Source organism: Mandrillus leucophaeus, unplaced genomic scaffold (assembly GCF_000951045.1).
Source record: "Mandrillus leucophaeus isolate KB7577 unplaced genomic scaffold, Mleu.le_1.0 Scaffold385, whole genome shotgun sequence".
In the NCBI taxonomy this organism is placed as follows: domain Eukaryota; kingdom Metazoa; phylum Chordata; class Mammalia; order Primates; family Cercopithecidae; genus Mandrillus; species Mandrillus leucophaeus.
Genome location: NW_012104087.1, coordinates 103,714 through 119,407, shown reverse-complemented (window position 1 = coordinate 119,407; position 15,694 = coordinate 103,714). Strand labels below are relative to the sequence as shown.

At 41.8% G+C, this 15,694-nt stretch overlaps 1 protein-coding gene across 1 annotated transcript in view; it reads right to left on the bottom strand.

Annotated features, from left to right (window-relative positions):
* Positions 1 to 15,694, bottom strand: part of THSD7A (thrombospondin, type I, domain containing 7A) — a 122,336-nt gene that overhangs the window by 11,614 nt on the left and 95,028 nt on the right. The window contains exon 18 of the mRNA XM_011990865.1: positions 443 to 538. Within this exon, the coding sequence (XP_011846255.1) occupies positions 443 to 538 (96 nt within the window). The remainder of the gene's footprint in view (positions 1 to 442; positions 539 to 15,694) is intronic.

Sequence of the window (15,694 nt, the reverse complement as noted above, 5' to 3'; positions counted from 1 at the left end):
ATCTGAATTTAAGCAAGATATTTGGATTTGTATCATACTCCCTTGGTGGTGTTTTTGGTCTGTGTTTATATGCCTTCAAGGCACACAAGCAGAAAGTCAAAAAACTGATCATTTTTAAACATATAGTAAATTATTCATGTATAACATTTCTAGAAAAGGTCTGAAAATTATTTATAACAATTATTTATTAGAATTACATAGTATTTTCATTAAATACGTTTCAGCAGCAATACCTAAAAAGGCTAGGTGAGAGATAATTTGAACCATTATAAAATAATTTGTCATTGGTCAGCAGGTGGGTATATACAGCTTAGGCACCCTGAATCCCAAACAGGCTTTGAATACTGAAAGAGTAACTTTGTTTCCTTATCTATTTTCTTCAACCAATCACAAGTGTGTTACAGGAAGATTTTCAAAGAACAAAGAGAAACTGGAGGTTTACCTGTTACATTTATACCATCTGACCTTTGACACCACACTGTTCGGGAAGAGCCCTTCCAAGCACTGGCCATCCATTTATATTCATAGCAGTGTCCATCTGCAGGGAAATAACAAACATTAGCAAAAACATTCTGTTACCCAGAAGGATAATCATGGGGATAAAGTATTAATAACATATTTATGAACAACTGAAAAATAATAAGCCCATCTCTGATGATTCAAATGTCCATTTATTGTCCTGAAGTTGCCATGCATATGTTTTAAAATTGCAGCTATATACCTCAATCCCAACTAATTTTCCATGTCTGCTGTCCACACTACCTGGTGGGAATCTAGGTTTTTAATTTAATTTTTAAAAAGTGTTGTAAATATACAGCCAGGTATAGAGAATAACTATATATATCTATCTATATAGTTAGATATATGTAGATATCTATCTATATATAGTTATATATAACTACATACAGTTATATATATATAATTGCATGATGGAAGATATATATATAGTTATATATGTATACAGTTATATAGTTATATATGTATAGTTATACATATATCTTCCATCATGTAATTTGTATAGTTATATATATATAACTATATATATATATCTTCCATCATGCATAACTGTATACAGTTATATATATAGTTATATATATATATCTTCCATCATGCAATTTTGTCAAATTTTATCCATATTTGCTTCAGTTTTCATTAGCTTGTTGATGAATAAAACATGAGTCTGTTCTGATCACCCTCCTTGTCTGTCCATCTAGACATACTATTCTGAAGATGTATGACTTTCTTTGCCATGCTTTTAATTTTTTCACTATACACACACACATAATTACTATATACAGAAATGATACATGGTATTACTTTCATGCAGTCATAAATTTTAAAAATGTATCCTATTCTGTGTAGCATTCTGAAACTTAGTCAATGTTACAGGTGAAATATTTCTAAGTGATTTAAAAAAATGTAGTTACAGTCACTTTATTTTAACCGCTACATAGAATTCCATTGTACTAAATAACACAGTTTATTTAGCTATTTTTCTATTAGGTTATTTTTAGTTTTGTTATTCAAACAATGCCCTGAAGGTCAATCTTGTGCAAATGACCTGGTGCTTCTTTAAGTTACATATCTAGAAGGGAAATTTCTTGGTATAATTGTACGGATAGCTGAAACTTTATTAAATATTGTTCATTTTTTCCCTGCAAAAGGTGACAATTTACAAATCCACCAGCAGTACATAAAGATTGTCATTGTTCTAAACACTCATGAAAATTTATAATTGCCAGATTTTAATTTTTTCTGGTTAGTCTTTTGGGTATGGAAAGTTACCTTGTCATTTTAAATTAAAGTTCCTAGATTACTAAAGTTATTGAACAGTAACAAAAATGTTTTGGGACATTTGGATTTCCTGTTATGAAAGCTGCTTATTTAAACCTTTGGCCTTCCCCCTCCCCCACTACTGACATTTATGTTTTTTCTCATTGAATTGTGGAAATTCTTCATTCTGGAACAGTGATTCTTAAAGTGCGGTTCAGAGACCCTGGGAGACATTGACATTCTTTCAGAGTGTGAGTGAGGATTTCCCCTTTGCAACTACAATCTGTGTAAGGTTGGATTTTCTTTATATACGTAAACTAAGACTGCAATAACTTGAATGCAGAAGCAAATAAGATAATCCGGCTGTCTTCCTTAAGTTAGACTTTATAGAGATTTGCAAAAATCCAAACAAGACCACTCTTGTCATTAAAGTTATTTTCCATTTGTTATGGTGAACTTATTTTGCAGGAAATTTGTTATTTATAGTAACATACAATTTTGTTTTTGATTTTAAATAAATAAATATTATAAGTTTTCTATTTTTAAAATTATACATCTCAGAAAAGTTCTTTCAGGTCCTCAACAATTTTTAGACTATTAACTTGTTTTGGATCACAAACTTTTAGATTTGCTATTCTATACATGAATCCTTTGAAATTAATTCACTTCATAAGTATATTTTTCAAGTTTGTGGTTTGTCCTGTAACCTTGTTATGATCTATAAACAAAGTTTATAGATCTACTGTGTAGAAGTTTTAAATTTTAATTTAAAGACATTTAAAATCTTTTCCACTTTTGGTTGTACTTTTGGTGTCATATTTATTCCCTCTGGGATGAAGCTTTCAGAGGAAGGAACAGGTAGCAATCTTTACTGTTCTGCAGCCTCTGCTGGTGATATCCAGGCAAACAGGGTCTGGAGTGGACCTCCAGAAAACTCCAGCAGACCTGCAGCAGAGGAGCCTGACTGTTAGAAGGAAAACTAACAAACAGAAAGGAAGAGCATTAACATCAATATAGAAGGATGTCCACTCAGAGACCTCATCCGAAGGTCACCAACATCAAAGAGCAAAGGTAGATAAATCCATGAAAATGAGGAAAAACCAGTGCAAAAAGTCTGAAAATCCAAAAACCAGAATGCCTCTTCTCCTCCAAAGGATCACAACTCCTCACCCGCAGGGGAACAAAACTGGATGGAGAATGAGTTTGAGAAGTTGACAGAAGTAGGCTTCAGAAGGTGGGTAATAACAAACCCCTCTGAGCTAAAGGAGCATGTTCTAACCCAATGCAAGGAAGCTAAGAACCTTGAAAAAAGGTTAGAGGAATTGCTAACTAGAATAACCAGTTTAGAGAACAACATAAATGACCTGATGGAGCTGAAAAATAGTTCAAAAATTTCGTGAGGCATACACAACTATCAATAACCAAATCAATCAAGCAGAAGAAAGGATATCAGAGATTGAAGATCAACTTAACGAAATAAAGAAAGATGACAAGATTAGAGAAAAAAGAATAAAAAGGAACAAACAAAGCTTCCAAGAAATGAGGGACTATGTGAAAAGACCAAATCTACCTTTGATTGGTGTACGTGAAAGTAATGGAAAGAATGGAACCAAGCTGGAAAACACTCTTCAGGATATTATCCAGGAGAACTTCCCCAACCTACCAAGACAGGTCAACATTCAAATTCAGGAAATACAGAGAACACCACAAAGATACTCCTCGAGAAGAGCAACCACAAGACACGTAGAGAGAAAGGTCAGGTTACTCACAAAGGGAAGTCCATCAGACTAACAGTGGGGTCCCTCTGTAGAAATCCTACAAGCCAGAAGAGAGTGGGGTCCAGTATTCAACATTCTTAAAGATTTTCAATTCAGAATTTCATATCCAGCCAAACTAAGTTTCATAAGTGAAGGAGAAATAAAATCCTTTACAGACAAGCAAATGCTGAGAGATTTTGTCCCCACTAGGCCTGCCTTACAGGAACTCCTAAAGGGCACACTCAATATCGAAAGAAAAAACCGGTACCAGCCACTGCAAACATGCAGGAGATCAGTCAGGGTGGTGTGAGAGACTATAGGGAAAGCAGCACGCCTTCTGAAAGGTCCAAAGGCTCTGCCTAGATTCGGGGGAGAATAGCCAGACAGCTGTTCTCTGACCCTGAGGCAGATGGCAAGGAGTAGGTACAAGGGAATGTAGGGGAATTTATCTTGAACAGGCTTGTTTACTTATGTTGACCAGGAACTGATCTTTGATCATCCACACACCTGACGTTCCTTGAAAGGGGAACAATAAATGTCAATTTCTCACAGATTGTGTTTGCTCCAGGCTTTTGGCATTGTGCCTACAGTGAATTAAAGCATGCAGCTCCAGCTTCTCTGGGTGCACTTTGACCCTAGAGCCAGGCAGACCCCTAGCTGCCCTTATACTGCATACCTGTGTCTGAGTACTATTTTTCTGTGGACAGGCCCGGCAGGTGGTGCCCATGTGAAGAACACTGCAATGGATCATGATGGAACCCTCAAAAACGAAAGTGAAGTGACTGTGCTGTAAGTAATTGGTGCCTGCTCTGGATTTCCAAGTTTGAGGGGATTTTCAAGCTAGGGTTTCATCATGGGAAACCCAGTTATTAGCTCAACAGTAATAGTATATAAAAAAATTGAAACAGCTGCTTAAAGCTAGCAGAGCCTCAGTTTCAGAGGCTGAATTAAGGGACCTAATGCAAATTGTTGTTTTCCATAACCCATAGTTCCCAGAAGGAGGCACACTAGACCTAGAGCTCTGGGAAGAAATGTTAAATTACATCATGTACAAGGGCAGTGGGTCCCAGTAACATCTTTAACGTTATGGGCCTTAGTTAGGGCTGCTTTGGCCCCGCTCTACACAGAAGAGCCTAAAAAGGGAATGGAAGAAGAACCATTGTCTACCTTACTGCCTCCTCTTCCTTCCTCAGCCCTGTTGTTACTGGGTAAAGGTGCCACAGAGGTTTTCCCTGAGCCCTCTCCCCCAATACATTGGAAAAAAGACAAGAGATACACTACAGTTATGGGACCCTGTCTTAGCAGCATTATAAGGGGAGTTCTTGGTCTGCCCGGTGATGTAAGATCTACAAGGCAATCGACCAATTACTTTCAACACTTATAAGAAAAAGCATTAGAGAAAATGGAGCCACTAGCCCATTTATGAGAGGATTAATTAAGGCTATAGCAGACTACTTCCATATGACCCAATAGGACTGTCAGTGCTAGGTAAAACAACGTTAGAGGCCAGTCAATACCTCCTCTGGAGGGCAGAATTTGATGAATTATGTGAACAGCAGACCCCTTTCTAGTAATGGCCACTGTTGTTATTCCTTCCCTACCCCTGACGTGGCTCTCTCAAAATCCTATTTGGGTAGAACAGTGGCCTTTAAAGGGAAATAAATTACAAAAAGCCCATGAATTAGTTGAGGAACAATTAACTGGCCATACAGAATCATCAAACAGCCCTTGGAATTTGCCCATTTTTGTCATTCCCAAAAAGTCTGGTAAATGGAGACTTTTGCATGACTTACGTGCTATCAGTGCTAATTTGCAACCTATAGGGTCCCTTCAACAGGGGCTCCCTCCATGGTGATTCCTCAAGATTGGCTTGTAGTCATTATTGACTTAAAAGACTGCTTTTATACTCTTCCCCTTGCAGAGCAGGACAGAGAAAAATTTGCATTTACAATACCAGCTATCAATAATGAAAGGCCAGCTTGCTGATTTCATTGGAAAGTACTTCCTCAAGGAATGCTGAACAGTCCTACCATGTGTCAGTATCATGTAAATCAGGCTTTGCTCCCCAGTAGAAAATAATTTCCTAATTGCAAGATCACCCACTATATGGATGCCATCTTACTGGCAGCCCCAAGGGAGCCAATACTTTTGAGTTTATATGCCTCTGTCAAGAGGAATACACAGTTACCAGGTTTAATCATAGCACCTGAAAAGGTACAGATGTCCTTCCCTTGGAAATATCTTGAATACATACTAACTTCCTGCTCAGTAAGACCTCAAGAGGTTAAATTGAATACTAACAATGTACACACCTTAAATGATAATCAAAAATTACCGGGTGATAGTGACTGGCTCCGCCCCACGTTGGGCATAATGACTGACAAATTACAGAACCTGTTTTCTATCCTAAAGGTAATGCAGCCTTGGACACCCCCAGGTATTTAACCCCCACTGCAAAAAGGGAAATTGAGGAAATAGAGCAAGCTATTTCTCAGACCCATGATATTCAGTCCAATTATTTGTATTTCCTACTAAACATTCCCCAACAGGATTAATAGGACAGATGGCCCCAGAGCTACACTTCCTAGAATGGGTTTTTGCTCACATACTGGCACTAAAACACTATCTCCCTAAGTCCAGCTAGTTAGTAAAGTCATCTATACAGGCTGCAAATGATGCAATCAATTGCAAGGTTATGACCCTTATGTCATAAGAATATCCTTCAGTAAAAAAGAATTTGAAGCAGTCCTGCCCCTATCTCTAGACCTTCAGATAGCACTCTCCGATTATGCAGGCCATATTGAACATGCCCTTCCCACTGAAAAATTACTTCAGTTCTTATCTCACACTCCTGTAGTTATGCCTACAAAGGTAGTTCACTCCCCCATACCTAATGCTTTAACGCTTTTCACTGATGTCTCTGATAAAAATGGAAAAGCAGCTATCTGCATAACTCCCTCACTCAATCTGGATTTACTAGTACTCAGAGAGCTGAAGTTGGAGCCCTAATATTGGCCCTGGAAACCTTTTCTGCTCAGCCCATCAATATTGTTAGTGACTCTGCTTACTTCATTTATTTATTGCAAAACTTTGAAACAGCCTTTATTAAGTGCACTCTTGAGCCCATCCTGTAGGCCCCTTTTGTTTGATTTCAGCAATTCCTGGATCAATGAACACATCCTGTTTTTATCACACATATTCGGACCCACAGCTCGCTATCTTGCCCACTGGCTTATGGCAATGATCAAGCAGATTTGCACGTCATGACATCACTGTTTGACCAAGCCACCCAATCACATCAATTTTTCCACAAAAATTGGAGAAATTTATCCCAACATTTTCAGTTGAGACTAGCTAAACAAATTATCCTGCAATGCCCAGATTGCCAGCTCACAGGCATGTCCCCTCGTTCAACAGGTGTTAACCCTAATCAGTTATGACAAACAGCTGATATGCACATCCCTGAATTTGGAAAACTAAGATATGTACATTTATCCGTTCATACCAATTCCCACCTAATTAGTGCTCATGCTCTTTCTAGAGAGTCCTCCCGATATGTCATTAAACATCTTAACCTCTGCATTTATGGGGTAGCCCACAAAGATTAAAACTAATAATGGTCTGCCTTACACCAGCTCCCAATTTCAACAATTCTGTCATACATAGAACATCCAACATTACACAGGTATCCCATATTGAGAGGTGGAGCCAACTGGGCTTCTGGATCAGGTGGGAACTTGGAGAACTTTTCTGTCTAGCTAAAGGTTTGTAAATGCACCAATGAGCAGAACGTGGGTAGGGCCAAATAAGGGAAAAAAGCTGGTTACCCGAGCCAGCAGCAGCAACCAGCTTGGGTTCCCTTCCACGCTGTGGAAGCTTTGTTCTTTCACTCTTCACAATAAATCTTGCTGCTGCTCACTCTTTGGGTCCGCACTACCTTTTTGAGCTGTAACACTCACTGTGAAGGTCTGCAGCTTCACTCCTGAAATCAGCGAGACCATGAACCCATGGGAGGAATGAACAACTCTGGACACACCACCTTTAAGAGCTGTAATACTCACTGCAAAGGTCTGCAGCTTCACTCCTGAAGCCAGCGAGACCATGAACCCACCAGAAGGAATAAACTCTGGACACATCTGAACATCTGAAGGAATAAACTCTGGACAGACCATCTTTAAGAACTGTAACACTCACTGCAAGGGTCCATGGCTTCAGTCTTGAAGTCAGCAAGACGAAGAACCCACTAGAAGGAATCAATTCTGGACACATTTGGCAACCATGAAGGGACAATCACCAAGTGGTGAATACCATCAGACCTGTTTTACTGTCAGATTTTCCTTAGAATTTGGGGGCTAAATACCAAGCACCTGTTGGCCAGTTAAAAGCAACTAGTGCAGCCGCTGGACTAAAGACACAGGTGTCAGGCTTTCTGGAAAAGGGCTCTCTAACAACCTCCGACTCTTCGGAGTTGGGAGCATTGGTTTGCCTGGAACCAGCTTCCACTTTTCCTGTACATCGGGGCTGAGCCAAGGGTTGACAGAGGAAAGACATTCAGCTCCGGGGTCTCAATGACAGGTTGCTTGACCCTGTGGCCATGAACAGAACTCTCAAAGTCATGTCGCCCATCTATCCTATCTATCCTGACCCTTGCCTCCTGGGTCCTAATGCCGGTCAGACAAACTTCCTCTCACCTCTCTTCTCTGAGGCTAGTCCCACTTCTAAAAACCACTCCTTGTCTCTGGTGCTTTTCTAGCTTCTCCTATAAGAATGATTTCTAGTATAAACTCCAGGACTCTGTTACCTTCTTTAGGCACCCAGTCTCACTAATCAGAAAGATATAATTTTTGCCCATAGCCCCATCATAGGGAGGACTATCTGGAGTTTTAGGATCCCTCCTCAGACAAGCAGGCCTAATAAAAGCTATTCCTGAAGCTAGGATATGGGGAGCCTCAGAAATTGTATCCTTCCTATTCAAGTGAGGACAAAAGGTGTCATTCTTCCAACCCTGGAGATCCTCTTCTTCCCTCAGGGTATGGCCCTTCACTTCATTTTTGGGGCATAATATCTTTTAGGACATGTGTAAAGTCCCAATACTAACAGGAGAATGCTTAGGACTCTAAGAGGTTTTCGAGAATGTGTTGGTAAGGGCCACTAAATCCGACCTTCCTTGGTCTTCCTTGTGGTCTAGGAGGAAAACTAGTGTTTCTGCTGCCACGTCCGTGAGCGCAACTATTCCGATCAGCAGGATCCAGGGACTGTTGTGGGTTCTTGGGCAAGAGGTGTTTCTGCTGCTGTGTCAGTGAGCACAACTATTCCAATCAACAGGGTCCAGGGACCGTTGTGGGTTCTTGGGCCGGAGAGAAACAAACCAAAACCATGGGTGGTTTTGTCTTTCAGATGGGAAACACTCAGGCATCAACAGGCTTACTCTTGAAATGCATCCTAAGCCATTGGGACCAATTTGACCTGCAAACCCTGAAAAAGAGGTGGCTTATTTTTTTATGCACTATGGCTTGGCCCCAATATTCTCTCTCTGATGGGGAAAAATGGCCACCTGAGGGAAGTACAAATTACAATACTATCCTGCAGCTTGACCTTTTCTGTAAGAGGGAAGGCAAATGGGGTGAAATACCTTATGTCCAAGCTTTCTATTCATTGAAGAATACACAACTATGCAAAGCTTGTAATTTACATCCCACAGGAGGACCTTTCAGCGTACCCGCATATCCTAGTCTCCCTATAGCTCCCCTTCCTATTAATGATAAGCCTCCTCTAATCTCCCCTGCCCAGAAAGAAATAAGCAAAGAAATCTCCAAAGGACCACAAAAACCCCAGGGCTATCAGTTACGTCCCCTTAGAGCTGTAGGGGGAGGGGAATTTGGCCCAACCCAGGCACATGTTCCCTTCTCCCTTTCTGATTTAAAGTAGATCAAGGCAGACCTGGGGAAGTTTTCAGATAATCCTGATAGGTACATAGATGTCCTACAGGGTCTAGGGCAAACCTTCAATTTCACTTGGAGAGATGTCATGCTATTGTTAGATCAAACCCTGGCCTTTAGTGAAAAGAATGCAGCTTTAGCTACAGTCTGAGAGTTTGGAAATAGAATGACAGCTGAAGAAAGGGACAAATTCCCTACAGCAAGCTGTCCCCCCTGTGGATCCCCTCTGGGACCTCGACTCAGATCATGGGGACTGGAGTCATAAAAATCTGTTGACTTGTGTTCTAGAAGGACTAAGGAGAATTAGGAAAGAGCCCATGAATTATTCAATGATGTTTACCATAACTCAGGCAAAGAAAGAAAATCCTTCTGCCTTCCTTGAGCAGCTACGAGAGGCCTTAGAAAAATATACTTCCCAGTCACCTGACTCACTAGAGGGTCAATTGATTCTAAAACATAAGTTTATTACCCAATCAATCAGCCACAGATATCAGGAGAAAGCTCCAAAAGAAAGCCCTGGGCCCTGAACAAAATCTGGAGGCATTAGTAAACCTGGCAACCTCGGTGTTCTATAATAGGGACCAAGAGGAACAGGCCCAAAAGGAAAAGTGAGATCAGAGAAAGGTTGCAGCCTTAGTCATGGCCCTCAGACAAACAAACCTTGATGGTTCAGAGAGGACAGAAAATGGAGCAGGCCAATCACCTGGTAGGGCTTTTTATCAGTGTGGTTTACAAGGACACTTTAAAAAAGATTGTCCAACAAGAAACAAGCCACCCCCTCGTCCATGTCTGCTGTGCTGAGGCAATCACTGGAAGGCATACTAACCCAGAGTGCAATGGTTCTCTGGGTCAGAAGCCCCCAACCAGATGATCCAACAACAGGACTGAGGGTGCCTGAGGCAAGCGCCAGCTCATGTCATCACCCTCACTGAGCCCTGGGTACGTTTAACCATTGAGGGCCAGGAAATTGACTTCCTCCTGGCCACTGGCAAGGCCTTCTCAGTGTTAATCTCCTGTCCTGTATGACTGTCCTCAAGGTCTGTTACCATCTGAGGAATCATGGGACAGCCTGTAACCAGGTATTTCTCCCACCTTCTCAGTTGTAACTGGGAGACTTTGCTCTTTTCACATGCCTTTCTTGTTATGCCTGAAAGTACCATACCCTTATTAGGGATATATTAGCCAAAGCTGGAGCTATTCTCTATATGAATATGGGGAACAAGTTACCCATTTGTTGTCCCCTACTTAAGGAGGGAATCAACCCTGATGTCTAGGCATTGGAAGGACAACTTGGAAGGGAAGAAAATGCCTGCCCAGTCCAAATCAGGCTAAAAGACCCCACCACTTTTCCTTATCAAAGGCAATATCCCTTAAGGCCTGAAGCTCATAAGGGATTATGGGATATTGTTAAACATTTAAAAAGCTCAAGGATTAGTAAGGAAATGCAGCAGTCCCTGCAACACTCCAATTCTAGGAGTACAAAAACAAGTCAGTGGAGACTAGTGCAAGATCTTAAACTCATCAATGAGGCAGTAATTCCTCTATATTCAGTTGTACCCAACCCCTATACCCTGCTCTCTCAAATACCTTAGGAAGCAGAATGGTTCACTGTTCTGGACCTCAAGGATACCATCTTCTGTGTTCCCCTGCACTCTGATTCCCAGTTTCTCTTTGCCTTTGAGGATCCCACAGACCACACGTCCCAACTTACATGGACGGTCTTACTCCAAGGGTTTAGGGATAGCCCTCACCTATTTGGTCAGGCACTGGCCCAAGATCTAGGCCACTTCTCAAGTCCAGACTCTCTGATGCTTCAGTATGTGGATGATTTACTTTTGGCTACCAGTTCGGAAGCCTCATGCCAACAGGCTACTCTAGGTCTCTTGAACTTTCTAACTAATCAAAGGTACAAGGCATCTAGGTCAAAGGCCCAGCTTTGCCTACAGCAGGTCAAATATCTAGGCCTAATCTTAGAGGAACCAGAGCCCTCAGCAAGGAATGAATACAGCCTATACTGGCTTATCCTCATCCTAAGACATTAAAACAGTTGTGGGGTTCCTTGGAATCACTGGCTTTTGCAAACTATGGATCCCTGGATATAGCGAGATAGCCAGGCCCCTCTATACTCTAATCAAGGAGACCCAGAGGGCAAATACTCATCTAGTAGAATGGGAACCAGGAGCAGAAACAGCCTTCAAAACCTTAAAGCAGGCCCCAATACGAGCACCAGCTTTAAGCCTTCCCACAGGACAAAACTCTTTATACATCACAGAGAGAGCAGGGATAGCTCTTGGAGTCCTTACTCAGACTCGTGGGACAACCCCACAACCAGTGGCATACCTAAGTAAGGAAATCGATGTAGTAGCAAAAGCCTGACCTCACTGTTCAAGGGTAGTTGCGGCGGTGGCTGTCTTAGTGTCAGAGGCTATCAAAATAATACAAGGAAAGGATCTCACTGTCTGGACTACTCATGATGTAAATGGCATACTAGGTGCCAAAGGAAGTTTATGGCTATCGGACAACCACCTACTTAGATACCAGGCACTACACCATGAGGGACCGCTGCTTCAAATATGTATGTGTGTGGGCCCAAACCCTGCCCCTTTTATCCCAGAGGATGGGGAACCAATTGAGCATAAATACCAGCAAATTATAGTCCAGACTTATGCCGCCCGAGATGATCTCTTAGAAGCCCCCTTGTAGCTAATCCTGACCTTAACCTATGTACCGATGGAATTTCATTTGTGGAGAATGGGATATGAAGGGCAGGTTATGCCATAGTAACCGTACTTGAAAGTAAGCCTCTTCCCCCAGGTACCAGTGCTCAGTTAGCAGAACTAGTGGCATTTACCCAAGCCTTAGAACTGGGAAAGGGAAAAAGAATAACTGTGTATACAGATAGCAAGTATGTTTATCTAATCCTACATGCCCATGTTGCAATATGGAAGGGAAGGGAGTTCCTAACCTCTAGGGGAACCCTCACTAAATGTCACAAGAAAATCATGGAGTTATTGCACGCAGTACAAAAATCCAAGGAGGTGGCAGTCTTACACTGCCAAAGCCATCAAACAGGGAAGGAAGAGGGGAGAATAGCAGCATAAGCAGGTGGCAGACACAGGGAAACACCAGCAGAAAGGAGAGAGAGAAGAAGAGACAGAGAGACAAAGAGGGAGTCAGAAAGAGACAAAGAGAAAGAAAGAGAAATGGAAGTAGTAAAGAAAAAACAGTGTACCCTATTCCTTTAAAAGCCAAAGTAACTTTAAAACCTGTAATTGATAATTGAAGGTCTTTTCTGCGACCCTGTAACACTCCAATACCGCCTTGTCAGTGTAAATAAGGGCATAGTCTGAAAACACTGAGGCCACTGACAACCCATAGCTTTCCTATCAAAAATCCTTAACCCAACAGGTTTCCAGCAGGGGATCTAAATCTTAACTAATTACCATACAAAAGTCCGACCAGACCTAGGAGGAACTCCCTTCAGGACAGGAGGATAGATGGTTCCTCCTGAGCGATTAAGGGAAAAAAGACACAATGAGTATTAAAATTGCTTAATAATTGGTCTGCTCAAACATGCCAGCTGTTTGCACTCAGTCAAACTTTAAAGTACTTACAGAATCAGGAAGGAGCCATATACCAATTCTAAGTTAATATGGACTGAACAAGGTCCTATTAATAGCAAAGAATAATAATTGAAATCCCAAACTTACAAGGTTTTCAACAAAAGTAAAGTTTGCTGAAACTTAACAGGGTAACATATATTATCCTAACTTCTAATCTTATGGAAATCAGATCCTATCAGTACCCCTCAAAGCTCAAGTCTGTCAGCACAGGACCATACAACTAATACCCCTACTTATAGTGTTAGGAATGGCTACTGCTACAGAAACAGGAAGAGGAGGTTTATCTACTTCATTATCTACTACCTACCAGACACTCTCAAAGGATTTCTCAGACAGTTTGCAAGAAATAACGAAATCTATTCTTACTCTACAATCCCAAATAGACTCTATGGCAGGAGTGACTCTCCAAAACTGCTGAAGCCTAGACCTCCTCACTACTGAGAAAGGAGGAATCTGCACCTTCTTAGAGGAAGAGTGTTGTTTTTACACTAACCAGTCAGGGATAGTACAAGATGCCATCTGGCGTTTACAGGAAAAGGCTTCTGAAATCAGACAATGACTTTCAAATTCTTATACCAACCTCTGGAGTTCGGCAACATGGCTCCTCCCCTTTCTAGGCCCCGTGGCAGCCACCTTGCTGTTACTCGCCTTTGAGTCCTGTATTTTTAACCTTCTTGTCAAATTTATTTCCTCTAGCATCTAGGCCATCAAGCTACAGATGGTCTTACAACTGGAACCCCAAATGAGTTCAATAACAACTTCTACTGAGGACCCCTGGACCGACCCACTGGCCCTTCCACTGGCCTAAAGAGTTCCCCTCTGGAGGACACTACAACTACAGGACCCCTTCTTTGCCCTTATCCAGCAAGAAGTAGCTAGAGTGGTCATCAGCCAAATTCCCAACAGCAGTTGGGGTGTCCTGTTTAGAGGGGGGATTGAGAGGTGAAGCCGGCTGGGCTTCTGGATTGGGTGGGGACTTGGAGAACTTTTCTGTCTAGCTAAAGGTTTGTAAATGCACCAATCAGTGCTCTGTAAAAATGGACCAATCAGCAGGATTTGGGTGGGGCCAAATAAGCGAAAAAAGCTGGCCACTGAGCCAGCAGCGGCAACCTGCTCAGGTCCCCTTCCATGCTGTGGAAGCTTTTTCTTTTGCCCTTTGCAATAAATCTCGCTGCTGCTCACTCTTTGGGTCTGCACTAACTTTATGAGCTGTAATACTCACCGTTAAGGTCTGCAGCTTCACTCCTGAAGCCAGCAAAACCATAAACCCACAGGGAGGGACAAACAACTCTGGATGTGCCACCTTTAAGAGGTATAACACTCACTGTGAAAGTCTGCAGCTTCACTCCTGAAGCCAGTGAGACCACAAACCCACCAGAAGGAAGAAACTATGGACACATCTGAACATCTGAAGGAACAAACTCCAGACTCACCATCTTTAAGAACTGTAACACTCACCTTGAGGGTCTGCAGCTTCATTCTTGAAGTCAGTGAGACCAAGAACCCAGTGGAAGGAATCAATTCCAGACACAATATAACCCCCAAGGACAGGTCATAGTAGAACATGCCCATTCCATCCTTAAAAATATGCTCAGAAAACAAAAAAGGGCGAATATGAGTAAGGCCCCTGCAACGCTATTGGCACAAGCCTTATTTACCCTTAATTTCTTAAATTTAGATAAATTTCAATCGGCTATAAAGAAGCACTTTGCAAAAATCACTCAAGATACAATTAGTTTTATGGAAAGATGTAAATCGTAATCTATGGTGTGGTCCAAATGATTTGTTAATGTGGGGAAGAAGATATACTTGTGTTCACAACCCCTCAGGTCCTCTTTGGATTCCAGCACAATGCATCAAACCATACCATGGGGTGACTGGGACCAACCTGGTACCAAAAATAAAGGAAATGACCCTGTAGAACCTGCAGCCCTGGATGATGCAGCTTCCTTGGACAACACAGGCCCCAGACATTATGCTCAAGAAGAAAACTCAGTAGGGTGAGCGAATCCTGCTCTGGATGCAAACACTGTTCACTCCAGATAATCTGTTCCTTGCTATGCTCTCTGTTGTACATTGCAACTCTTGTAGAGTATTGATTTTCCTTATTTTCTCACGCTATTGGCAACCTGTACCTGCTATGCTCTATTAGGCCCATCTTCTAGATCCGGCTTTCTTCTGCCCTGTTACTTGGGTAGACATCCTCTTCCCAGCTTCTAACAATGTGACTGCTTGGCTATGAGGGATTAACATACCCCTTGCGGGGTTCCTCAGTAACAGCCCTATAGAACAATGTGCAAAAACACCTCTCCTGGAAAGACCCCCACTCCTGGGGGTCACTCTTTGTTTGGAAAAGAATATTACTGATTCTACTCATGTGTGTCTTATGTTATTTACTAATTCTAGGATGCAATGGTGGAACACAAGCTGTAACTGCTGCACCTGTCAAGTCTGTTGCTGCACATAGCTGTACTCTTCAATCAAGAAAACCTGATGCAAAAAACAGAAAAGGGGGAGAAGGAGGATATCGGTCAGAGTGGTGGGAGAAACTATAGGGAAAGCAGCACGCCTTCTGAAAGGTCCAAAGGCTCTGCCTAGATTC